Consider the following 26,988-nt stretch of genomic DNA (forward strand, 5'->3'; position numbering starts at 1 on the left):
AGGTCTCAATACAGGCATGTACACATGTAAATATATTTATATATAAAATGATAGGGAAAAAGATCTATGTACATATATTTATTTGTTAAGTATTAACACAGCAGATGGACATTGGGCCTCCACTCAAGTATGCCCTCAATGCAAGAACACTTTGTTCTAATAACCCGGTATTCTGTTATGTTCACCTTCCTGACAGGATTGCTGAAGACAAATGGGTACATAAGCAAATGTGGTGAAGAAAGCTGATGGTGCCCAGCAATCAAAAGATATAGCACGTTAAAGACTTGAAGACAAAACAGGGCCATCTAGTTGAGAAATTCATATGGAGAAGCACACCAGCCTGTGTGATCACGAGGTGTTGATGGTACCAGATATCAGGCATCAAAGACCCAGAACAAAAATCATTATAGATGTGAATGAGATGGGGAGGAGTGGAGACCCCAAACCCATCTGTAGACAATTGAACATCCCCTCACAGCAGGATCACAAGGAAGGGATGAGCCAGCCAGGGCGTAGTATAGCACTGATGAAGCATACAACATCCTTATAGTTCTTTACTGCTTCCTACCCCCACCCATTATCATCACCCCATTTTACCTTACAACTCTGGCTAGATCAGAGCATGTACACTAGTACAGATCAGAGCTGGAAACACAGGGAATTCAGAACAGAAAAACCCTTGAGGGCCAATAATGAGAATAGAGTTACCAAGAGGATAAGGGGCAGGTGGGGGGAGAAAGGAGGAACTGATCACAATGTTCTATATATAACCCCCTCCCAGGGAGCCGAACAATGGGAAAGTCGGTGAAGGGAGACATTGGTCAGGGTAAGATAATATGAAAAATAATGTTTTATAAAGTATCAAGGGTTCATGAGGGAGGGAGGATGGGGAAAAAATGAAGAGCTGATACCAAGGGTTCAAGTAGAAAGAAAATGTTTTAAAAATGATGATGGCAACATATGTACAAATGTGGTTGACAAAATGGACACATGTATAGATTGTGATAAGAGCTGTAAGAGCCCCCAATAAAATGATAAAAAAATGACCCTGGAGATTTCAAAACTGATAAAAAAACCCCCAAACATTGCATAGGCTGGATGAACAATTGGAGTAAACAACGGAACTGACAGTTCTGCGGAGACATGGGAGGTGGGGGGAAAGGTAGTGGTGTTAATAAACCCAAGGATAAGGGAACAGTAAGTGATCCAAATCAGTGGTAAGGAGGGTGTGGGAGGCCTGGTAGGGCATGATCAAGGGTAATGTAACCAAGAGGAATTCCTGAAACCCAAATGAAAACTGAGCATGATAGTGGGACAAGAGGAAAGTCAAGGGAAATAGAGGAAAGAGCTAGGGGGCAAAGGTCATTTATAGAGGTCTAAACAAAGGCATGTACATGTGCAAATATATTTATACATGAGGATGGGGAAATAGATCTATGTGCATATAATTATAGGTTTAGTATTAAGGTAGCAGATGGAAGTTGGGCCTCTACTCACGTACTCCCTCAATGCAAGAATTCTTTCGTCTATTAAATTGGCATCTATGATGCTCACCTTCCTGACACAATCCCTGAAGACAAAGAGGGTGAACAACCAAATGTGAGGAAGAAAGCTGATGGTGCCCGGCTAACAAAAGATATGGCATCTGGGGTCTTAAAGGCTTGAAGGTAAACAAGCAGACATCTGGCTCAGAAGCAACAAAGCCCACATGGAAGACGCACACCATCCTGTGTGACCACGAGGTGCTGAAGGGATCAGTTATCAGGTATCAAAGAACAAAAAATCATATCATTGTGTGCTAACTTCCCTGAAACGACCGCTGAAAGACAAATGGGTGCATAAACAAATGTGGCGAAGAAAGCTGATGGTGCCTGGCTATCAAAAGATATAGCGTATAGGGTCTTAAAGGCTTGAAGATAAACAAGCGGCCATCTAGCTCAGAACCAACAAAGCCCACATGGAAGAAGCACACCACCCTGTGTGATTACGAGGTGTTGATGGGATCGAGTATCAGGCATCATCAGAACAAAAAAATCCTACCATAGTAAATGAGGGGGGAAGTGTGGAGTGGAGACCCAAAGCCCATTTGTAGGCCACTGGACATCCCCTTACAGAAAGGGCTTGGGGAGGAGACCAGCCAGTCAGGGTGCAATGCAGCAATGATGAAAAATACAACTTTCCTCCAGTTCCTAAATGTTTCCTCCCCACTCCCTGTCATGATCCGAATCATACCTTGCAAGTTTGGCTAGACCAGAAGATGTACACTGGTACAGATGGGAACTGGAAACACAGGGAATCCAGGGCGGATGATACCTTCAGGACCAGGGGTGTGAGTGGCGATATTGGGAGGGTAGAGGGAGAGTAGGTTGGAAAGAGGGAACCTATTACAAGGATCTACATGTACCCTCCTCCCTGGGGGATGGACAACAGAAAAGAGGGTGAAGGGAGATGTTGGACAGGGCAAGATATGACAAAATAATAATCTATAAATTATAAAGGGCTCATGAAGGAGGGGGAATGGGGAGGGAAGAGAAAAAAAAGAGGACCTGATGCCAAGGGCTTAAGTGGAGAGCACATGCTTTGAAAATGATGAGGGTAAAAAATGCACAGATGTGCTTTACACAATTGATGTATGTATGGTGATAAAAGTTGTATGAGTCCCTAATAAAATGTTAAAAAAAAATCAGAAAGAACCCCCCCAAAAAACCAACTCACAGGCATAGTTCCCACCTACCCACCCATGCCCTGTTCTGTCTCTAGATCCTCTTAAATCAGCTATAAGGCAACAAACTATGAAGTGGTCCATTCACAAACTATGTTCCTACTCTGATGTCTTGAATACATATCCCCAGTGACCCCTTTCGAGTCAAATTCATTGAACGCTGAGCTCCATTGCTGCACAGGCCACTGTCATGCATCACTGTGAAAGGAGGCAGGGAGAAGGCAGTGTGACTCCAGGTGAATAAAGGGGTCTGAGCTGCACAATGCCATTATCTTCTTTTCTGTGTAGTCTTTGTTTTCCTTGAGCATATTTTACATTATTGTCTAGGAGTGCTTATTTTTCTATTATAATTGTCTCCAAAAAATAAAACCCTACTTAAAAAAAAATGAGTTTATGAGCCCCTAATAAAATGATCAAAATAAACAAACAAACATACATGTTATTGAGAGCTCTTACAGCTATCATAATAATCCATAATTCAATTAATTGTGGCTGATTTTTGCAAGACCAACAACATATTTATTGTAAAATAACAAAAAGGGGCAACACATGAGGACCTTACTAGATGGCATATACAAGAAGAAAATCTACTACATCTATGGGAAAAGATGGTGGACATGCTGTCATTCATCCGAACCAGGGCATGCCCTATGAAACAGACCAGTGTATCAAGAGCTTATATGCAAGTTCAAAATGAAGCTGAAGGAAATGAAAACAAGCCTACAAGAGTGGGACCTTGAGTACACATCATCTTAATTTAGAATAGATTCTAAAGAATCACCAACAGACCAGAATCAAGAACAGATTCAACACAGCGATTATTAATGAACAAAGATAGATAACTTGTGGGGTGGCATCAAAAATATACATAAAGAATGGAAAGACCGAAATGGATGCTAGAACATACACTGAAAGGTGCTTTTGAATGAAGAGTAGCTAAAGCATAACTAAAGATTAAATAGCTGGACAGTTGACTGCAAAGAGTGGCTTGAGAAGATAAAATATTACAATGAAATCCGTAAAGAGTTAGAACTAGAAAGCCAAAAGGTTCTGAACATACTTGGCATTTCCTAAGCTAAAAGAACTGCAAAAAAATTGTTTTTAAAAACTGAAGCCTCTCAAAAAAAAACAACAAAAAACAAAAAAAAAACTGAAGCCTCTCATTGTAATACTGAAAGATTCTACAGGCAAAATATTGAATGATGCAGGAAGCATGAAAAACTGTTCAACCATGTCAGGAGGTAGTATATGACCTAGAACTGACAGAATACCAATCGAGATGTTGCAACAATTGGGTGCAACACTGAAAGAGCTCCCTTACCTATGTCCAAAAATTAGGAAGATACTATGTGGCCAATCAAGAGATTCTTATTATTTAACAATAGCATTAATACCGAAAAAATGTAAAGTTTTTTTAAAGAGAATTATTAAACAGTTACAGCAGTACATTGAGAGGGAACTAACTGCCAGAAATTCAAGTCAGATTTAGAAGAGGATGTGGAATGAGAGGAACCACTGCTCATGCCAGATGCATCTTGGAAGAAGGCAGAGAATTCTAGAAAGATGATAATTTGTTTGACTGATTATGCAAAGACATTCGACTATGTGGGTAATAAGAAAAAAATGATGGAAAACACCGCAAAAAGAATGTAGAACCTGTACACAGACCAAGAGACAGAACATAGGAATACTGTATGGTTTAAAATCAGGTGTGTCACCAGGCGCCCTAGTGGCATTGTGGTTATGTCTTGGTCTGCCATCCATAAGGTCCGCAGTTCAAAACCACTGGCCACTCTTTGGTAGAGAGATGGGGCTTTCTACTCCCAAAATCAGGTGTGTCAAAGTTGTATCCTATCACAATCATTATTCAACCTGTATGCTGTGAGAGCCAAGAACGCAGCATGGGGATTGGAAAGACTCTTTCCAATCTTGCTGAAAGCAAAGAGGACTTGAAACATTTATTGAAAATAACAGATTACAGCTTAGATTACAGTTCAAAATTAAAAAAAAAATCATCACAACTGGACCAACAGAAATAATTTTACTTGGATCCATAATCAGCACTTATGGAAGCAGCAGCCAGCAGATCAAATAAATTACGGCACTGGGCAAATCTCTTGCAAAAGATCAGTTTCTTTGAAGTGTTGAGAGCAAAGATGTCACTTATGAAACGTGGACAATGATTAGGAAAACCAAAGAATTGATGCATTTGAGTTTTACAGTATGAATACTGCCTGAAGAATCAATACATCTGTCTTGGAAGAAGTACATCCAGAAATCTCTTTAAAACTGTGATTGGAAAACAGAGTTTGCACATGTTTTCAGGAGGAAGCAGTCCACGAAGGACATAGAATGCTGGGTAAAGAAGAGGGTTAGTCATAAAGAGAAAGGCCTTTTCCTCAAGGGGATGGATTAACAGTGGCTACAACAACGTGCTGATACACAGCAAGGATTATGAGGATGGCACAGGTGCAGGCAGCTTTGTGTTTTATTGTATAAATTCACTGTGGATCAGAACTAACTTGATGGCACCTAATTAACAGCAATGCTAAGTGGTTCCCATCTAACCGGGAATGAAGAACAGCACAAAAGACAACAGCTATCGTAAGACGTCAGGAAAGGGAGAAGTCAATGTAAGAAGCACAAGTCCCCAAATATAGAGTTACGCCTTAGGCAAAACTGTAAGAGAAAATGGTGTCTTTGGGCTGTTTTGATCCTACTAGACTGTGGATATCTGCCACAGATGAAGAATCTAATGTATTTGGTAGAAACACAATTTGGATGGGTGGTCATCAGGGTCAAAAACTGCAGGAGTTTAGGGTAAATATTTATGGAAAGGTTACTGAATATTATAAGCAAGAGGCCACTGATAATAACCTCTAGACCAGTGGCTCTCAACCTTCCTGAGGCCGCGACCCTTTCATGCAGGTCCTCATGTGGTGCTGACCCCCCACCATAACATTATTTTCATTGCTACTTCATCACTGTAATTTTGCTACTGTGATGAATCGGTGACCCCTTTGAAAGGGTCATTTGACCCCCAAGGGGGTCGCGACCCACAGGTCGAGAACCACTCCTCTAGAAGCTTAACAATAAGAAGAGTATTCTATTTTTTTTTTTAACAGTTTCACTAATTCTCATTGCCATCCAGTCGACACCAATACCAACTTACAGTGACCCTACAGGGCAGGGTAGAACTGCCCTTGTGAATTTCCAAGACCACAACTCTTTACTGGAGTTGAAAGCCCTGCCTTTGGCCTGCAGGGTGGCTGGTGGTTTGGAAGTGAGGACCTTATAGTTAGCAGTCCAACTACTAGGGTTCCTGTTTCCCACTTAGAATGATATTTTTGCTATTTAGAAGTCCTTCAATGCAGCTGGAGAGTCTGACTTATAAGGAGAATTTTCAGCAGTCCTAGCAGTGATGACACAATACACAAGACAGATCAACACTAACAGACCAGGTCCAAAAACTACTAATAAAATGATCCTTCCAGGGAGATCTCAACAATGGCTAGTTGTCAAAACCAGCCAATATTCTTGCCAGCAGGTCTTTCCATTTCTCACTGCCCCTGCTATCCCTGAAAGATAGGCCATTTTGATACTTCCTAGAATTACATACCCTCTGCTTGTCACCAATAAAATCAATAAATTAGAACAGCAATACTGGCTTATTTTAAATAAACGAACTCAAAGACTGTGGCAAAACGGGAACCGAGAAAATGATGTGAGCTTTTTTACAAAACGAAATTAAAGCACTAACTAAAGAACCTACCTGTTGCAAGGTTCAAGACCTTACTCAGTGGTGTGTGACCTTGAACAAGTCCTTGCTTCCTCTAAGCTTATTTTCTCCTTGGTTAGTAGAGACAAAAAGAGGGAATTTTTCAGAGAATTGATAGGAGGTTTCAAGGTGTTAATGTGAAAACACTAGAATAATGCCTGCCACCAACTAAGGACTGTGGTAAATATTAGCTGCTAGTAAATGTAAAGGCTTGCCTTCCAATCTGGGAATATCTCCTACTCCGGTGTGAAAGTGAAAAAAGACAGAAAAGAGCACGCATTAAGCAAGAACTTAACTGTTCCCTAAAATTAAAAAACATCTCAAATGGATGTATTTTACATCAAAAAATTCAAGTAGAAGCTATTAACATTTCCTAAAATAAACCCCCAAACCATTTAAAGTAGGTAAAGAGTACAAACATTAAACAATAAACATTATGCCAATCCCCAAAGAATATACTTACCCTATACTCAAAATCTGCAAATTCCCTGCCCCCACGTCCTCCTCTGAATCCACGATACCCTCGCGGGGTGGTGAAGGTCCCTCTGCCACCACCACGCCCTCTGCCACCATGAAAGCCGAGGCCCCCTCTCCCTCGGTAGCCCCCACGGCCCCGGTTTGGACGGAGTGGGATTCCAAATGTTTCGGCATTTAATTTTCTTTCTTCAGCCCATGTTGGTCTCCGTTCTCTATTAGAAGAACAAAGAAGCTTCAAAAGCACATTCTTCAGCAAAAATCAGAATTCTTAAATACTTAGCAATAAATTCCATCAGGGAGGTATAAGACTTATACAATTAAAACTCAAAAATTCATGAAAGAGATTCAAGAGGATCTAAATAAATGGAAAGTTATCCCCTATTCATGGACTGAATGGCAATAATAGTTTTTAAGATGTCAATACTACCCAAAGCAATCTCCAAAGAACCCCAACAATTAAAAAAATATTTTATTGAGGGTACATACGCTTATCACAATCCATCCAGACATCCATTGTGTCAAGCACATTTATACATTTGTTGTCCTCATCATTCTCAAAACATTTGCTTTCTACTTGAGCCCTTGGTATCAGCTCATTTTCCCCCTCTCATCAACCCTTGATAATTTATAAATTATTATTTTGTCATATCTTACACTGTCCAACATCTCCCTTCACCCACTTTTCTGTTGTCTGTCCCCCAGAATTCTAACAATTTAACAATGAAAAGACACACAGTCCAATTAAAAAACAGGCAAAGGATAGGAATGGACATTTCTCCACAAAAGATGTATCAATGGCCAAAAAGTATGTTAAAGATGTTCAATGTCAAATTATGGAAATGCTAATCAAAATGACAGTGAGATACCACTTTAAGCCCATTAGGATGGTCATCATTAGGAAAATGGAAAGTGTTGGTGAGGATGTCGAGACATTTTACTCTCAGACATTGTAGGGAGAGAGTGAAATAGGTATTATGGGAAAGTTTGGTGGTGTCTCAAAATGTTGAACGGATTTACATAACCCAGCAATTTCACTTCCTAGAACTTGAAAGCAGAAATGGAAATAGAACATTAATGTTCCTTGCAACACTATTCATAATGAGTGAAATGTGGCAATAGTTTAAATGGTTCTATGTTGTATGATTCCACTTAAATAAAATATCCAAAATAGACAGGTGGACAGAGAACTAAAGTTGATTAGCGGTTTCAAGGGTTGGGGAGAAGAACTCAAGCAGCGATTCTCAACCTGTGGATCGTGACCTGTTTGGGGGTGGAATGATGCTTTCACAGGGGTCACCCAATTCATACAAGTAGCAAAATTACAATTATGAAGTAGCAAAGAAATTAATTTTATGGTTGGGGGGTCACCACAACCATGAGGAACTGTATTAAAGGGTCATGGCAGACGGAAGGTTTAGAACCACTGGCTTAGGGGAGGACTGAGTTGTTTGTTATGGGTGATGAAATAATTCTGGAATTGATAATGGCAAAAAAACTTGATGAAATTATGCCACTGAATTGTACAAATGAAATGCTGAAAAGGCAGATGATTTGTTATAAATATGTTTACCACAATTACAAAGAAAAAGAAAAAAAAGTTAAACAGAATACCCATCAATTCTTCCTGGGCATACACCTAAGAGAGTTGAAGGCAGGCCTCAAAGAGGTACTTATGTAGGAATGTTCCCACAGCCTTGTTTACAATAGTTAAGGGGGAACAACTCCAGCAACAGAAGGATGGGCCAGCAGGAAGTTGTATGTGGATTAAATGGCAGACTGTTCAGCCATGAGAGGAACATATTCTGATACATCTTAAGGCATGAACAACATAAAAAACGCATTGAGTGAAAGCAATCCGTTACAAAAGAACAAGTATCTGATGATTCCATTTACATGCAGGGAAAAAAGATGAGGGAAATGCACACAGTAAAAGTGGTTCTGGGTTGGGGGAAGAGTGAACGGGAATTATAGCTGGAGTACTGAGTTCCGAAATGGGTGCAGTGCTAACAGCACATGTTGAAGTTAATCAAGGTCACCAAATGGCACACTTAAAAATGGTTAAAATTGCAATTTTTTGGCAATACATTGCAACAAGAAATTGTTTGGAAATGTTGATGGCAACATATAGACGTGTGCTTAATACCACTGAATGATGAATTGTTATAAGCCTTTTAAGAGCCCCCCCCCCCCCAAGTAAAATGATTAAAAAAAAGATTGAGAGAAAGTGGGAAGAGTGCTCTTACATTGTGGGATTGCAATCAATGCCACAAATCAAAATAGATATGAACATATGCGAAAGTTGGCTCTGTAAACGGACTCAAATCACAATAAAGTTTTTATTAAAAAAACCCCATCAAATAAATACAAGCATCTTGAAACTTTAAAAAATCAAACTGTGCATGATGAATTCGATAGTTTCTTATAATAGTGTGTGAAAATATGAAAAGATGTTTTGCAAATACATTTACACACACACAAACATGCCAAGTGCTCCCAGTTAGAAGGGACTTTAGAAGATAATGAGATGGGCAATCGACACCCCAATGTCAGCCAGGGGCAAAGCCAACAGAGGGACCCTATCACAGGAAGCTAAGAAACGGAGTGTTTGTGACTCTCAATGTCCCTATTCCAATTTCTGGATCTCATATTCAGTAACCAGCATGTGTCAGAATTGCTGCTTCCATCCTCCAGGAGCCAGACAATTATGGGACTAAGAATCAAATTCCTGCTTTCCATCCATGTTTAAACTAGACCACTGCCACCAAGTGGCATCAAAGTACAGCCAGGCCAGTATTATTTGTATCCTGAAACCAAAGTATAAAGTTATTTCTTCTTTTCAAGAAAAAGTATTTAGAGTTTAAAATGTATTATTTTCTTTTAGCAAAATAAAACATTTGAAAGTTAATTGTGGTCCTTAGGTAATTTTAAGCAGTCATTATTGTAAATTTATACGAAATCATTTACCAATTCAACATCATAAGAGCCTTAAAAGTAGGGGAGCAGACTGAAGAAACCCCCAGGGAATACTGAAAAGACGTGAGTGTTTCATCAGCGCTCTACTGCACCCTGACTAACTCATCTCTTCCCTGTGACTCCTCTGTGAGGGATGTCCAATTGTCTACAGATGGGCATTGGGTCTCCATGTCATGCGCCCACCACATTCAACTTTCCTCTAGTTCTTTGGTGCTTCCTACACCCCACTATCATGACCTCAATTCTACTTTACAAATCGGATTAGACCAGAACATGCGCACTACTACAGATAAGAGTCAGCAACCCAGGGAATCCAGGATAGACAAACCCCTCAGGGCCAACAAGGAGATTAGAGATACCAGGAGGATTAGGAGAGGGTGGGGGGAGATAAGCAAGGATCAACTTAGAACTCCCTCCCAAGGGGCTGAATAATAGAAAAGTGCGCTAGGGGTGACAGAGGATATGTAAGATACGGAAAAAATAATCTATAACTCATTAAAGGTCTGTAAGGGAGGATGGACAGGGGAGGGAGGGGGAAGAAATGGGGAGCGGATATCAGGGGCTCAAGTGGAAAGAGAATGCTTTGAAAATGATGATGGTGGCAAATGTGCAAATGTGCTCGACACACTGGAGGAATGTATGGATTGTGATAAGAGATGTATGAGCCCCCAATAAAAGTATTAAAAACAAACAAGCAGTCTTAAAAATAGGTTAAAAAGGTATACCTATTATCATCACAAGAAATATTATCAAAGAAGGATTTAGTTTTGTCATAGTAGCAATTAGGTCCAAGTGGATCTTCTTCATCAGCATTTCCTTCACTGTTCTGGGTATCAACTCCTGAATCTCCTTTATCTTCACCATTTAAAGGTTTTTCCTGTTTCTCAAGCTTATCTTCTGATGGAAAACAAGCACACATCATAACAGTCATGACTTGTACTTAAAACAAACAAACAAACACTTATTTAGGAAAACATAAAACCAACCCACTGGACAAAAATATTTTTTGAGTAGAAAATCTAAAACTTGCCTTTTAACTTAAGTTTATTGTGAAATTCTCTGTCAATTTCCTCCTTGTTAAATTGTGCATTTGCGCTTTCAAAGTCAAAGTCTTTTTCAAATTTCATCGGACCATCTCGCCGAATACCAAATCTTCCCCTTCCACCTCGATGGCCCCCGCGCCCTCTCCTTGGAGCAGGTGTACCCAGAACTATAGCAATCAAGAAAAGACATAAAATATATTCAATATCTACTAGCTAGACTGAAGTTATGATTATGGTCTTCATATCAGATGATCAACAGAAATGCTTTAAAAATACTATAAACATAATTATATTTATATTCTTCATATAAAGGTTTACTACTCATTATATAAACTGAAAATAGAACACAAAATTTGTCTAAGGATTTATACATATGGTGTTTACACGCACACATACAAACTGACAACATAGTAAAATTAAATAAACTTGGAGATTTCTGCACTAGATAAATTTATGTTCTATGAGTATAGATTTTCCTTTAAAATGTTCTTTGAATTTTGAGAACAAAATAATGTCAGAAGAGACAAGATCAGGGCTGTAAGGTAGATGGAATAAGGTTTCCCAACAAAAAAATCCACCCCACACCCCTCAAAATGTTCACAACATTATTATCCTTGTAGAATGAGCCCACGTAGTGCTGTGATAGGAAAAAACCCAACTCCTTCTTTGTACAACGTTTCTGGCCTTTTCCTCACCAATGCAGTTTCCTGCTTTCTTAAAATTTCTCTGTAATAAGCCCCTGTGATTATCCTGTGTCCTTCCAGAAAATCTATCAAAATTACTCGCACTTTGGTATCCCAAACAAGTCACTCTAACCCTCTGTGCCAACTTTACCTTGAATTTAATTGACTCAGCAGATCTCTTAGGAAGCCACTCTTTGGGCACATTAACGAGTCTAAGAAAGTATATTACTGAGTCATCCACTAACTGCAGAGATATGCTTACGTGTATACAGGTTTTGTTTTTAATAAATCCATTCTTGTATAAACTCGAACCCTATTAGCAGCACTTTTCCACATATACTAACATATGAGAGGAGGTTTAAAAAGTTGTAGGAAAATTCCATTATCTTTCAATTCTGCTTTCCCATTAATTTTTGAAGCTCCGCTTATATATTTTATTTTGCAAAAAATCATAGACACAGAAGTTGAAAATTTTAAAAATAGCTGTGTTCTTTAACCAGGTTCCTCTCCAGAGCTAACATCTTACTATTATACATTACCCAAACCCAGAATCTGACATAGGTATAATTAATGACACTACAGAATATACTCTGATTTCAACAGTTTTTGCATGCACCCATTGTTTTGTATGCTTGAGTGTGTATTTCTATGGTATTTTACCACAGACAGATTCATATAACTACTACCATTATTAAGAACATAACAGTTCTATCACCAAAAGGAACTCCCTTGAAGTATTCCTTTAAAGTCACCAATTCTTTCATTTTTCTTTTTATTTATGTACCACACATTTAAAATGTATCCCCATAAGAAAGCAGCGTGGCGGTTAGATCTAAGAAACTTACCTACTTGTCTCTTGCTATCATTTCTAAGTTGCTCTTGTTCAGGCCTTGAAACTTTGTGTACTTCAACTATAGAAGACATGCAAAGTGACAAATGAATTCCTTCTGTAAGGATAGAAATGGGGAAAACCCTCCAAAACAAAACCTGTGAGTTCCCCCAAAATCTTACTTCCCACCTCCACCACGTGGAGTCAAATTAGAAAGATTAAACATTCAGTTAAATTCAATGTAAGCTTGCTATGACCATTCACATAAAGTAAATCTTTTCAATGAATATAAGGTAAATGGAAAATGTTGATGAGTCAATTAAGGAATAGCAAATAACTAAAGTTCTACCTCGCCTGTGTTCTTGATTCTCTATTGCTTTTTGGCTGGTAGATGGCAAAGACCTGGTTGATACTGGGCTCCTTCTCCCAACAGATGCTGGAGCAGGTAAGTGGGCTGAGGCGGTCTGTACTGCTTGTTCCATGGTTGGGCTTTTTCTCAAAGGGTCTAACTGAGGGCTTGAACGACCTAGAATGTAACCAAAAGATAAGAGACTAACCCTATCCTTTGGGGATTTCAAAATAATCTTGACCCTACAAGAAATTTATGCCTAGAGTTTTATGTCTACCAATTCAAATCCTTCACTCAGATTTGAAGCCAGTTACTTATTAGCCCAGCATTTACAACTGGTTATCCACCAGTCGGATGGTGGTAGGTTGCCCATAGGGTTACTGTCATAGAGACATTAAAAACAACAAAACCCCAAAATTTATGTATGTGAAATAAGCTTTAAACAAGTTTTCAATTATTGCCACAATATATGCTAACTTAAAAAGGGAGACATACTAGTTCTGGGTATGAGATTCTCTAGGAAATCTTACACAAAAATCATGTTGTTGGCAGGTTAGATACAGGCTTTCTCTAACCACCATAACCACAAGATTATGTTGACATTTTAGCCATTATTGACAGAGACTTTGACTCTTAGAACTTCCTAAAGATGACTAAAGTGAGATCTTTGTAAATATAGGTAGTATCTTCATTCCTTTTATTAAACAGATGTGAAAGATTTCTTGGCAACTTTTTGCTTAATATAAATTAATCAGTAATTAATAAGCCCCATTTTTTTCCTTTTATAAGGTTGAAACTTGGCCACTGCACAAAGGAAAATGCTCTCATGTCTGTTACTCCTATGTTTAAATCTCTGCTCAAGGTGTTCTCATTTTCGGATGCACCAAAATACAATGTTTCCTTTAAACGGCTGCTCATTTTATGTAGAAGTATTCCCAAATCAGCTGCAAATGTTACTGTTAGCTTGTCCATGCTTGCAGAAGGTTCAAACAACTGGTGAACTGGTGAGTGCTGACATTGTATTCGTCATCATGTACTCAGTCGCTGGAGGGTGGTTTAGTATTAATACTGACTAAATTTCCAGTTATTCAAACTATGCAATAACAAATTTATTATAATTTAATATTTCTAGCCCAATGCTTGAGCTCTGCCATTAATAAAAACAATGCAATTTTCTGTTGATTAAAATGAAAAGTTGTGGTACTTTACATATACAATTTTGGGCTCTGAGAAAATATTTTAGACATACTCATAGTTGTAAAGTAAGTGTCTATTTTTTTAAGGTACTATAATTTACTTCATCAAGGTTTTTCTTTGAGAAAAGATGCTGTGATTCATAAGTAGTAAAACTGTAAAGGATGGGAGCAACCACATCCAGTACTTAAAAATACCTACTTACTGGTTTATTACTAATAACCAATTTTAAGTAGGGAAATATAGGTGATAACTGGGCACATTATTAGGAAAAGAATCAAGAAACTATTTCAGCATAATAGAAACACAACTCATAAAAGCTATCTTCACATCTTTGTCACAAGTGAAAGAAAATGAGAGATGTTTTACTTTTGAGAAATTCTAGTTGATGAAATTTAAAATGAAGATTTCTCCTTCTCTGACAGAGATTTCTAGAAATCTTTCATTCTCATCTAATAAAAACATAATTGAAATTAATTTTTAATCTAGTACATGGTATGAGGAAAGCAATTTAGTTATTTTCCCCAAATGATCTGCCAATCATCTTAACATCATTTATTGGGATAGACAGCCTTTCTTCACTGAATAAAAATGATATCATTATCGTACTAAATTCTTATATTTAATATTTAAGAAGCACTTCAGGCATTGTAGTAGGTGGTCTTTACTGAGACCCACTGTTACAGATATGCCGTATTCCACACAGTTTGGGAAGATGCAAAAGCATACATAATGAATTTTTCAACTGACATTTTCTATTCATTAAGGATAGTAAATCTTCAGTGGTAAATCTGGGACTGATTTAGTAATACATATGAGATTCAGATTACATAATAAAAATTATGAAAAGTAGAGAATGATCATTAGTTTCGTGTAGAATTGTATCACAGTCTAAATGAAGTAATTCAGTCATATAGTTATTACCAATAGGGCATCTGGGAGAAAAATTTAAATCAAACCAAATACAAAATCATCTATGTGATTTATAAGCTGTAAAAGCTCTTCCAATCAGGGTAACAAACAAACAAACAAGCAAGCCCATAATAGAAGTTTGAAAGGAACTACTGGAAGAAAAAAAAGGCTACCTTGAGATAAGTGTGATTTGAGAGCTCTGGTATCCTGTGTAAAGGAAGAACCCACCGCACTGCTTTGGGCTAAGGTACCACTGTTTGATGTTTCTGTTCCAAAAGATGTCAAGGAGCTTCCAGCTTTGAGAAAGATTTTTCAAAGAGAAAAAAAAGAAATAACATTTCAATGGTAATATGTATTTTATGCACTCCCAACACAATTAAAAATCCTGGAAACTATATAATGAAGTATACCAATAATAGAAAAATCTTTGACAACATAAAAAAGATTATCTAGCACCCTTAGATGTGTATGTTGATATGATTGTATTTTTCTCCTTTATTCTGTGAATATGAATAAATTATGACTTGATTTTTAAATGTCAAAATAATTTACTTGGTGCCACTGCTTCTAGGCCGGCCCATTCAATGAACAGATCCAGGAAAGACAGTTTTATAAAACCATGATTTTATATTCCTAGCTACATTTAACACACAATACCACTCAGTTCTTTCTCGTCTGCCTCATTCCATATTTGTATCTCCTTTAGCAAGGGCAAGAACACTGTCCCCTAACTGCAATATACTAACTCATTGATCCTATTCTACTAATATACACAAAATTGTTTTAAGAATTAATACCATCAATTCAACTACTATCTATTACAAACTTAAGCCAAGAACAAGATTTTCCAATAGGTGTTCATTGTTCTTAAAGGCCACAGTAGAAAAGTTCACTGAATTAAGTCCTTCCTCTGTGATAGTTATCAGTTTTTCTGTTTCAACTTTAGAATTATTTAACTTTAGGATTTGCTTTCTACTAGCACATCCATTTTGTTTAAATAAGTAAAAATATGTATATATGTAATTCAAGTATGCATAAAAATAATTTTCCTAACAAGGAATTACATTATTTCAACAAATATTAAGTGTCAAGATATCCTTGAAATAGAATGTGATTCAGTGAAACCAAGAATTGAAAATTAATTATTTTAATGAGATTAAAAAAGAGATTAAGGGCTAGAGGTAGAGATCAGAAATTATTCTTTACTGTGGGAATTTCAAAAAAATGTATTTAAGAGCTAAAATGAATGTTTCTGAAGCCCTCAAGTCAGTTCTGGCTCATAGTGACCATTTGTACAACAAAATTAAACACTGCCTACTCCTGCACTGTCCTCAAAATTGTTGAGCCCATTATTGCACCCACTGTGTCAATCCATCTTAGAGGGGTTTTCCTGCTGCCCCTCCACTTTACCGAGCATGATGTCCTTCTCCCGGGAGTACTCTCTGCTCACAGTATGGCCAAATAATGTGTGCCTAGGTCTCGCTATCCATGTTTCTAAACAGCACTCTGGCTGTACTTTTTCCAAGACAGATTTGTTTATTCTATCCTTGGCCAACATCATAGTCCAAATGCATCAATTCTTCTTTGGTCTTCCTCATTCAATGTCTACCTTTCACATGCACACAAAGCAAAGGAAAACACCATGGCATGGGTCAGGTGCACCTTAGTCCTCAAAGTAACACCTTGCTTTTTTAAGACTTTAAAGAGGTCTCGTGTAGATGTACCTAATGAGAGGAATCCTTTGATCTCTTGACTGCTGCCTCCATGAGCACTGATTGTGGATCCAAGCATGACGACATCCTTGACAATTATAATTGATGTTACCTACTGGCCCAATTTGTGAAGATTTTAGTTTTCTTTACACTAAATTGTAATCCATATGGAAGGCTGCAATCTTTAATCCTCACTAGCAGGTGCTTCGAATCCTCCAAACATCTGCAAACCTCAAGGTGTTAATAAGCCTTTCTCCAGTCTTGAAGCTGCATTCTTTTTCATAGAATCCAGCTTCTCTGATGATTTGTGCAGCATACAGATTAAGTAATTCGAGAAGATACAACCCTGACCATGCTTTGCTGCTTTTAAACCACGCAGTACTCTCTTGCTCCGTTGGTACACTGCCTCTTGATCCATGTATAGGTTCCACATGAGCACAAAGAAGTTCTTCATAGTTTGCTATGATTCGCACAGTTGAATGCCTTTGTATAGTTGGTTAAACACAAGTAAATATCTTCCTGGCATTCTGTTTTCAGCCAAGATCCACCTGTTATCAGCAATATCCATTATTCACATCCTCTTCTGAATCCAGCCTGAACCTCTGGCAACTCTTCCTGTCAATGTATTGCTGCAACTGTTGTTTGAGGATCTTCACTAAAATGTTCCTTGCATGTGATATCAATGATATTGTTCTACAATTTAAGCATTCTGTTGGGTCACCTTTCTTTGGAATGGGTACAATACGGATCTTTTCCAGTCAGCTGGCCAAGCAATTGTCTTCCAAATTTCCTGGCACAGACAAGTGCTTCATCGGTTTGTTGAAGCATTTCAGTTGGTAATCTATTAATTCCTGGATCCTTGTTGTGGGTTAATGCTTTCAGTGCAGACTGGACTTCTTCTTTCAGTACCATTGGTTCTTGCTCATATGCTACCTCTTAAAACGGTTGATTGACAACTAGTTCTTTTTGGTACAATCACTTGTGTATTCTTTCCATCTTCTTCTGACACTTCCTGCATCATTTAATATTTTGCCTATAGAATCTTTAAATATTTCAACTCAAGACTTCCAACTTTTTTCTTGTGAGCTATGCTGTCCTTTTTTGTTGGTTTTCTAACTCTAAGTCTTTGCTCATTTCATTACAATACTTTACTTTTGCCTTAAGGTGCCCTTCGAAATTTTCTATCTAGCTCTTTGACTATATCATTTCTATTTGCCTTGAAACAGCTGATTACATTTAGCTTTTTACACACAATGGACAGTTTGTCTTCTAATCAACAGAACTGTCATTAGCCCACTTTTTCCTATATACCTTCATTGCATTTTAAGTATTATTTTTTAAAACATTTTATTAGTGACTCATACAACTCTTATCACAATCCATACATACATCAATTGTATAAAGCACATCTGTACATTCTTTGCCCTCATCATTTTCAAAGCATTTGCTCTCCACTTAAGCCCTTTGCATCAAGCCCTCTTTTTTCCCCTCCCCCATCCCTCATGAGCCCTTGATAACTTATAAATTATTATTTTGTCATATCTTTCCCTGTCCGGCGTCTCCCTTCACCCCCTTTTCTGTTGTCCGTCCCCCAGGGAGGAGGTCACATGTAGATCCTTGTTATTGGTTCCCTCTTTCCAACCCACTCCCCCTCTACCCTCCCAGTATCGCCCCTCACACCCCTGGTCCTGAAGGTATCATCTGCCCTGGATTCCCTGTGCCTCCAGCTCCTATCTGTACCAGTGTACATCCTCTGCTCTATGCAGCCTTGCAAGGTAGAATTCGGATCATGATAGTTGGGGCGGGGGGAGGGAGAGGAAGCATTTAGGAATTGGAGGAAAGCTGTATTCTTCATCGGTGCTACATCGCACCCTGACTGATTATTATTTTAATAAACAATGCAAGCATGGGCATTTCTCATAGGTGTTAAATATGTTCACATTTAGCATAAATATTCCTTAATGGCATTTTACTCTTTGAAACTAAATAAAAACTGACATCAGTTTTCCTTTATTAATCCCTTTTTGAAGATCCATCACAGAGGGAGAGGAGTATTAATTTTAAATAGACTTATGTAAATTAAAAATGCCATCCAGTGAAATAATGATAACTGGAAATCTCTAGGTTAAACGACATGTAGCTATTTTGAGATGTGACCTTTATAAAACCATTAATCATTAAGGACATTAAATAAAGCCTTTAAAACAATGACAAATATGTGGTATCAATATACAAAGATATAAAAGGTATATAGGAAGACTGAACACCATACAACACACACACACACACACACACACACACACACACACACACAGTCAAAAGTAGCACGTACCAACACCAACAGCACCAAACTGCTGCCCAACTATTGAACTTGGACTGAATTGACTATACGCCGGCATCCTGCCAAAAGGTCCATAGGAGCCCACTGACTGGAATGAAGAAGCAGAGGAGCCTAGTGAAGACTGAAGGAAAATCATGGGTTATTTTTTCCCAAGTTCATGAACAAATGGGAAAGTAGTTTGAATAAAGAAAAAAATAGATTAAATTATAACAATTAGATACAAAGCAATTTTTACGACTTAAAACATGCAATTTGTATTAAACTAGAATCATATTTCAGTATTTATATGTAAATGGCAATTCTATTCAGCATGATTCACAATTTTTTCCCTGTAATAACTTCTTATATAATAGAATATTATATTGCATTTAGGAAAGAATTGAAGAAAAATTAATTAGTAAATTAACTTTAAAAGAAAAATCACTTTTAAGAATAGTTACCAAGTACTGACATAAAATATCCCATTTTAAAATTTTAATCTTTTCAATCACTTGAGGTATATTAAAATTCACAATTAAAAGAGATGCAAATTCAAACTCACCTCACAAAGCTATTGATATTTTAAAACATAGGTATCACTAATTTAAAGAATATTGTACAAAAACCTTAAATTACCAAAACCCAAAATATATATTTAGAAATATACAACCACTTTATATATTATTTTTAATTTAATATGAAAAAAATCATTATCAGGGGCTCTTACAACACTCCATACATCAATTGTATCAAGTATATTTGTACATATTTTGCCATCCTCATTTCCAAAAACATTTTTTCTACTTGAGCGTTGGTATAAGAATTCCTCTTTTTTCCTCACCCTCCCAACCTTGTGAATCCTTGATCAATTATATATTATTATTATTACTTTATATCTTACACTGTCCATTGTCTCCCTGCATCCACTTTTCTGTCACTCGTCCTCTTGGGGGAAGGGGGAAAATATATATATACAACCTTGTGATGGGTTCCCCCCTTTCCTTTCCCCTCTTTGCCCATTATACTATTTTTCTTATTCTAAAATAGTTTATAATAAGAAATGCTACTAAAGGTAACGAATGTCATCAATACTAGGACCTCACATGTGCACTTAACACACTGCAGAATGGACAGTGTAAGTCCAAGATGATGTCGGCTGACTAGTGCTTTCTTCCTTCCTTTCATAACTATGAAACTGATTACCCAAACAACTGGTGTCTAAGACAATTACTATAAGGCAAATATGAGGGTGCTTCAAAAATTCTATGAAAAATGGAATTGAAAGATAATAAAATTTCACCAAGTATTTTTATGAAGCTCCTTTGGTCTAAGATAACACCAGTGTTTGTTATAGAAGAAACGAGTACACAGATCTATAAGAATGTCTCATTTTTCTTCTATCGAAGAGATTCTTATTTGCTCAGTATAGCTTCAGATTTATTCTCCCCGAAAAGAAGACTTCAAAAGGGGGATAGTGAACAGAAGTAAAGACTTCTTCAGTATGCTCTAAGAATAAAATTTACCACTTTATTAAAAAACTTATCTCCATATCAAGCAAAAAAAAAATTTCCCCACACTTTAATTTTCTATAAGACTTTGTTTTCTTTTAAAGAGTTCATTAGGTGTTTTCTTTTAATAGGTACAAGACACTAAGACAATTCCTATTCCAGCTATTTTAAGTACTGACTTTAAGGAAAACCAAGAAGTGTTTTTAATCACTAAGGACTATTAAAATGTTAATTTAAACCAAGCGAAAAGCATTACTCTGGTGAAAAACCACTAATCAAATGATACAATGATTTCTGACAAGAAATAAGGTTGAGAAGAAAAAGGATTAAGGAAACTGTAATCAGCTATGCCCTCAAGTAAAAAGTCTCACACAAACCTCATTCCTTATTTGTTGTGGATGAGATTCCAACAAGTATGTAAACCTGTCACGAACAACTTCTTGAATCCATAGATTTCTATCTTTTAGACATCATGCTTTCCATTTTTGATAAAAAAATCAATATCAAAGTATTACGGACTGCCAAAAGAACAAACAAATTTGTCTTGGAAGAAGTACGGTCATAATGCTCCTTAGAATGAAGGGCAGTGAGACTTTGAAGTATTTTGAATATGCTGTCAGGAGAGACCAGTTTCTGGAAAAGGAAAACGAGCAGGAGCTCAACAAGATGGACTGACACAGTGGCTGCCAAGGGCTCAAACAGAACATTTATGAGGATGGCCCAGGACTGGGTTAGGTATGTGGGGTTGCCATGAGTCAAAACCACCTTTACAGCACCTGACAACACCAAATTTTAAAATGTATCTTATCAGGAACACACAAGGTCTTTAAGAGATTATGGTGGCTGATTAGAGCTATTTCTTTCATACCCATGAAACTGATTACTCAAATAATGGGTCTGTAAGATAATTATCACTCTGGTTTATAACATGATCCATATCTGAATATAATCAATTGGCACAGATTGTGGGCAATAAAAGCTAACTGCCTGGGTTCAACTTCTAGCTCCATGTTCAAGTCTTCACTTGCAAAAAAGATAATTATGATGCCAAGGTCATAGAGTACTGAGAATTAACTTGAATATGTGTAAGTATAAAGATTAGTGTAATTGTAGCCAAAAAATTGTGCATCTATAAAAAGCTAAGTCAGCAAAAGTTATCTGAGGAATATATTTATAGCAATGACTAGAAGAGAAAAGAGCAGGAGCTGCTGAGGCTACTTATTTATAGCCAAACACCTCAGATCTGGTTCTTTGGTTTGGAGACTCAGGGTTATGTTTTCCTAAGATATCCCAGTTTAACTGGCTCAATCATATTTAGTGCTTCTGTTCTACCTCCTACTTTGTTGTGTTTTAAGATCTGGGATCTTGAAAGTGTGCAAACAGGTACTAAGGTACAGCAATTAATCTCCATCTGCCTGGAGTCACAGAGGGAGCTGACAGGAGGATATGGAATGCAAGGCCGACTGCCTTCACGAACAACTTGCTTCTTTTTCTGTCATACTGGAAGAACTGTGCTCACAACTCTGTAAAGGAGTCCACATCAGAAGGGGTAACATGCAGAGTAGAAATGCACATTCTTAAGGACTCCAGACTTTCTGGGGTCATAGAAGCTAGTTAAATCACCAAAATGACTACTACCTTGCAATAATCTTTAAATTTTGCATCAAAAGTATCCCCTTGGGGGTGGGGTATCCCTTTGAAGTCTTCGTAAGCAAAATCAAACAATAGTTCAGTAAAGAATGTCTGCCTTAAGCAGTGTTCTTTTAGGAACTCTGAGATAAAACTGCCAGCAGTAACTTGAAAAAGGAGGGGGAGAATGTTGGGACAATCTGAAGAACACAAATGGAATCAATGAACTGCACATGTAAATTGTTGAGTTGGTACATGTCCTGCTGTGTATATTCTCAACAACAAAATATAAAATCAGTGTACACATGGACACATCCCTCAAACAGTATTAGCTACTATTTTGAAATTAGCAAATATTTTATAATGAAAATATATTCCAAAGATTTTTTTACCCATTCAAACGTATGATATAGAGAGAAAAGTTTTATGCATACCATGCAGACTGTACTGGAAAGTGGATTAATGCTGATGCAGTTAGGTTAAAACTTAACACCGCATCATTTGCGCTTCCTTTTGATCCATTTTAAATTTGTCCTAGTTTTTAATATTTCCTTTTTTTTGATTGAGGTTTTTATGTTTTACTTTGTTATTGCTGTTAGCTTGTTTCTTCTTTAAAAATTTTGTTCTGTATATGCAATCCGGGTTAAGTAAATCTAGAGAGAGAGTAACTGGATTAATGGTTCCTTGGGGGTAAGACAGGGGAGGTTGAGAGGAAATGAGGAGCTAATAACGATGAGTACAAGAATGAAGAAAATATTAAAAAACTGACTGTGGTGATTGTTGTACTACTTTTCTTGATGTGATAGAACTATTGAATTATATGATATGCGAGTTATATGCCAATAAAACAAAACAAAAAAAACCAAAAGAGAAAAGTCTAGATGACAACTTTATCTAGGTAATTTTCTAGTGTGAAATGGTGAACTACATGACCATTCCATTGAGAAAACAAAACAAAACAAAACCCCACAGAAATCTGCTTACACTTCCATGTTAAATTCACTATTAGTTTACCTGAACAATAGCTGGGTCTTGAGGCAAAGAGCATTGTGGTTTTGGTGGCTCACAAACAGTGAGGTCTTTAATATCACTTCCACGGAATATAATGTATTCAAAGACTTCATCTCGAGGTGGAATTGGACGATCTGTTGGTCTGTCTTCTGTACCAAAGGACCGAACTGGTGAGAAAACAGAGGACAGGAGAGGTCTGACTATTCATATTCAGGCATTGCTTCTTATAGTATTAGCCCAAGTATTGAACAGCAGTTCTTCAATGAGCAATATGAGAAAGCAGTCATTACCTTATCTGCAGCTTCTCAAAAGGAAAACAAGAGTGGGTTTTAAGTTAAATGTAATCAATTTAAAGATGATCTGTGGCAGTATCCTATTTTTTTATGTAATGTTTTGGTGGCTATGATGGGGGGTGGTGGTAATGTTTTTATTTAATTTTTCATTGTGAATGGAGTGAAGGTTTACAGTACAGTGTTTAAATTTTGCATTCAGTAATTCATGTATTTTTTTGTTCAATCTTTCTGGTTTCAATCCCACAATGTAACATCACTTATCCCGTATCTTCCCTGTTACCTGTTTTCACTCTTAACCCTTCTGAACTTTGTCCTTAGATAATGCTGTCCTTTGATCTTTAAAGGTTGATTAGCCTAATGTGTGGGACTTCATGAGCATTAATGTTCCCCTTTACAATAGTCTATTGTCTGGTTGAAAATTGAGTCATTGGGCTGAGTTCATTTTCAGACTTGAATGATGTGTACATAGCCTTTTTTATTGTTGAGAATACACACAACTCAACAAGTTTATAATATGGAGTATTCAGAGGCACTGATCACATTCTTGAGTTCTATAACTACTTTCACCCTCTCCCATGAACAGAAACTCACTGTCATCCCCTGTCCTGTTTCTATTTTTCTAGTTACTGCTATACATTTGATCCCATGTAGTTTTTTAAAAAATATCATTTTTGGGGGGCTCTTACAGCTCTTTATAACACAATCCACACATCCATCTATTGTGTCAAGCACATTTGTTGCCACCATCATTTTAAAAACATTTTCTTTCTACTTGAGCCCTTGGTATCAGCTCATCTCTCTCCTCCCTTATGAACCCTTGGATAACTTATCAATTTTTTTTCATGTCTTACACTGGCCGCTGTTTCCCTTCACCGACTTTACTGTTGTATATCGCCCTGGGAGGGGGTTATATGTATATTATTGAGATTAGCTCCCCCTTTCTTTCCCTATCTCTCCCTTACCCTCCTGGTATTGCTACTCTCATTACTGGTCCTGAGGGGTTTATCTGTCCTCGATTCCTTGTTTCCAGCTCTTTATCTGTACCAGACTACATGCTCTGGTCTAGCCAGATTTGTAAGGTAGACTTGGGGTCATGATAGTCGGGGGTGAGAAGGAAGCATTAAACAACTAGAGCAAAGCTGTGTGTTTCATCGGTGCTACACTGCACCCTGACTGGCTGGTCTCTTCCTTGTGACCCTCTGTAAGGAGATGTCCCACTGTCTACAGATGGGCTTTGGGTCTCTCCTCTCATTCATATTGATATACGATTTTTGGTTCTGGGTCTTTGATGCCTGATACCTGATCCCATCGACACCTCGTGATCACATAGGCTGGTGTGCTTCTTTCATGAGGACTTTGTTGCTTCTTGACAATTTACTCTCTTCCGGGATAAAAAGCCTCATCTGTTTCTTACAGAGTGGCCGATGGTTTTTACTGCTGATCTTGCAGATGGGAGGTTACTAGTTGCTACTCCATATGACCAGCAGTGTATATTCATCTGGCTACTTAGGACCCTCTTTCCAGATGTTTATACACATAACCCAAAGTTATGTCTAATTTCAGAAATCTACTCATGAACCCCTATTAAGAATCCAATTTAAACACTAGCAAAATTATTCAAGTTGAAATAATGTCTAATTATGGATGTCTAGAGGAGGGGGTGGAAGTGAGTGTTGACTAGGCCTGAGGCAACTGTTTAGGGTAGTGGAATTGTAGTGATGGCCGTGCACCTCATTGTATAGAACATTTCTAAGAGATAAATTTCACACTATATAAATTGTTCCCTAATAAAGCTGTTTGAAAAAGCCAAAACAGAAACCAACAGCTGCTGACATCTTAACAAATTTAACACAAGTTCCTGTTTCACTTTTAAAGAAACCTGTCACCGTATGAGGGGAAGCTTTGCCAGTACAACAGAGGGTAGCTTCCTAGTGAGTTTCAACAGCTCAAGAGGCAGCTTCCCCATGAGTCTCATCACACCTCCAAGTGTGGCTTCCGGCTTGCCATCTCCAGCATGCAACACGGCAGCAAATGTCTGTCATCCCTGGGTCACGAGATCCGAACCTCAGCCTTGTGAGGAAGCTCTTCCATTTTTCTCATTCCTTAGGTGCTGTGCCCTAGTCAGGACCAGAAAAGGCTGGTCCTTATAGCTACTATTCCTGTGTTTTCCAAAGTTCTCTTAACTCCTTAATACTTAATCCCTGATTGATAATTCCTTCATATTAATTATGCCCTGTTCAAATGACAAATGAATACATAGTATTCCCCGAACATGCATGTCTCAGCATCCAGTTATGTTGTCATGTTAGTGCGGTATCTTTGCTCTGGACTATGTCCAGGGTTCTCTAGATCTCTCTGCTTTACTTTCTCAAGGGAGCTAGAGTCTTGGCGAACTAATCACGGTTTAAACAAAATTTCAGTTAAAAACCTCTACCCCAATTCTCAATTATTTGAGTTTTTCTAGTTCAGTGTACCTAGTGATGCATATTCTGGAGGCTGTTAGGAGTTTGGGGTGTAAATCATCTAGCTTACTTCTTCGCTTTCCCCTCTCCCTACACAGGCTGAAGTTTCCTCAGTCCTTCTGTTACTGGCATCTTCTTTCTAAATGGACTATGTCCTGAAGAGTTTCTACATTTTGTTAAAAAAAATCCCTCCTTTGAGAGTTTTTGTGCGGTTTCCAAGAGGAGAGGAAAAGAACGGGAGGCCATCTGTAACAGGCAGTCTAAACTTAACCAGCACTTCAAGCCGTGGTAGGTTTTACATGGAAACCCCTAAATTATAAAACAAAAAGGGAGATCAACAGGAGTTTTAGGAGAAAAAAGATGTATGTGTGAGAGGAGTAGAAAACAAGATAGTAGCTAATTACAGAGTGAGAGAACGTAAGACCTTACTAGGTTAAAGAGAGACGTCTGAAGACTCAAGATCCACAGGGGGTGGGGGCGGGGTAAGAAAGCATACTGGTGTGGTACTGTTTCTGAATTTGAAGAATAAAGAACAAGCTTTCCCAGAGAACAGTGACTGGGAATCAGACTGGCAACACCACCACCACCAGGATTATAGAAACAAATGAAGCAATAACTTTAGAATAAGAAAAGGTTAAGTCCAGTGTGTTTTAAAATAATTTGGTGAGAGAATAATGGACCAGATATTGAATAACAGAGGTGGCAGGTCAAATTCTGGATATATTTTGAAGGTAGAGCTGATAGGTTCGTACCAGATATGAAAAACAGAGAAATTAATGATGACTTTAAAGTTGCGTTTTGTTTTTTTCCTTAGTAAAAGAACAGAGGTGCCATTCAATTAAATAGTGTAGCAAAATACCTCCAAGTGGGTAGCTCCTAAAAACAAAAATGCACTCTCTCACAGTTCTGGAGGCCCAGAGTCTAGTTCAGGGAATTGGCACAGGTCATGCTCTGTCCATTTAAACTTCTGGTAGCTCTGCTATTCCATGGAATGTTGATTTATAGATGCATTCTGCACAGAGCCACCTTCTCTAAGGACACCACCCAGATGGGAATAGGGCCCACCCTACTCAGATTTCCAAAGCCATGTTTA

The 26,988-nt window shown here is 37.8% G+C and overlaps 1 protein-coding gene across 6 annotated transcripts in view; it reads right to left on the minus strand.

The window, feature by feature from the left end:
* The window catches only part of LSM14A (LSM14A mRNA processing body assembly factor), a 54,155-nt gene that overhangs the window by 17,057 nt on the left and 10,110 nt on the right, over positions 1–26,988 (minus strand). For 3 of the 6 annotated variants that reach the window (XM_075537727.1, XM_075537730.1, XM_075537728.1), the window contains exons 2-9: positions 23,144–23,307; positions 19,005–19,134; positions 15,134–15,256; positions 12,855–13,031; positions 12,522–12,587; positions 10,981–11,160; positions 10,676–10,847; positions 6,964–7,189 (exon numbers count right to left, since the gene is read on the minus strand). In XM_075537727.1, the coding sequence (XP_075393842.1) occupies positions 6,964–7,189; positions 10,676–10,847; positions 10,981–11,160; positions 12,522–12,587; positions 12,855–13,031; positions 15,134–15,256; positions 19,005–19,134; positions 23,144–23,307 (1,238 nt within the window). The remainder of the gene's footprint in view (positions 1–6,963; positions 7,190–10,675; positions 10,848–10,980; positions 11,161–12,521; positions 12,588–12,854; positions 13,032–15,133; positions 15,257–19,004; positions 19,135–23,143; positions 23,308–26,988) is intronic. The other 3 variants (XM_075537731.1, XM_075537733.1, XM_075537732.1) reach the window with 1 other exon arrangement.

Source organism: Tenrec ecaudatus, chromosome 18 (assembly GCF_050624435.1).
Source record: "Tenrec ecaudatus isolate mTenEca1 chromosome 18, mTenEca1.hap1, whole genome shotgun sequence".
Lineage (NCBI taxonomy): Eukaryota > Metazoa > Chordata > Mammalia > Afrosoricida > Tenrecidae > Tenrec > Tenrec ecaudatus.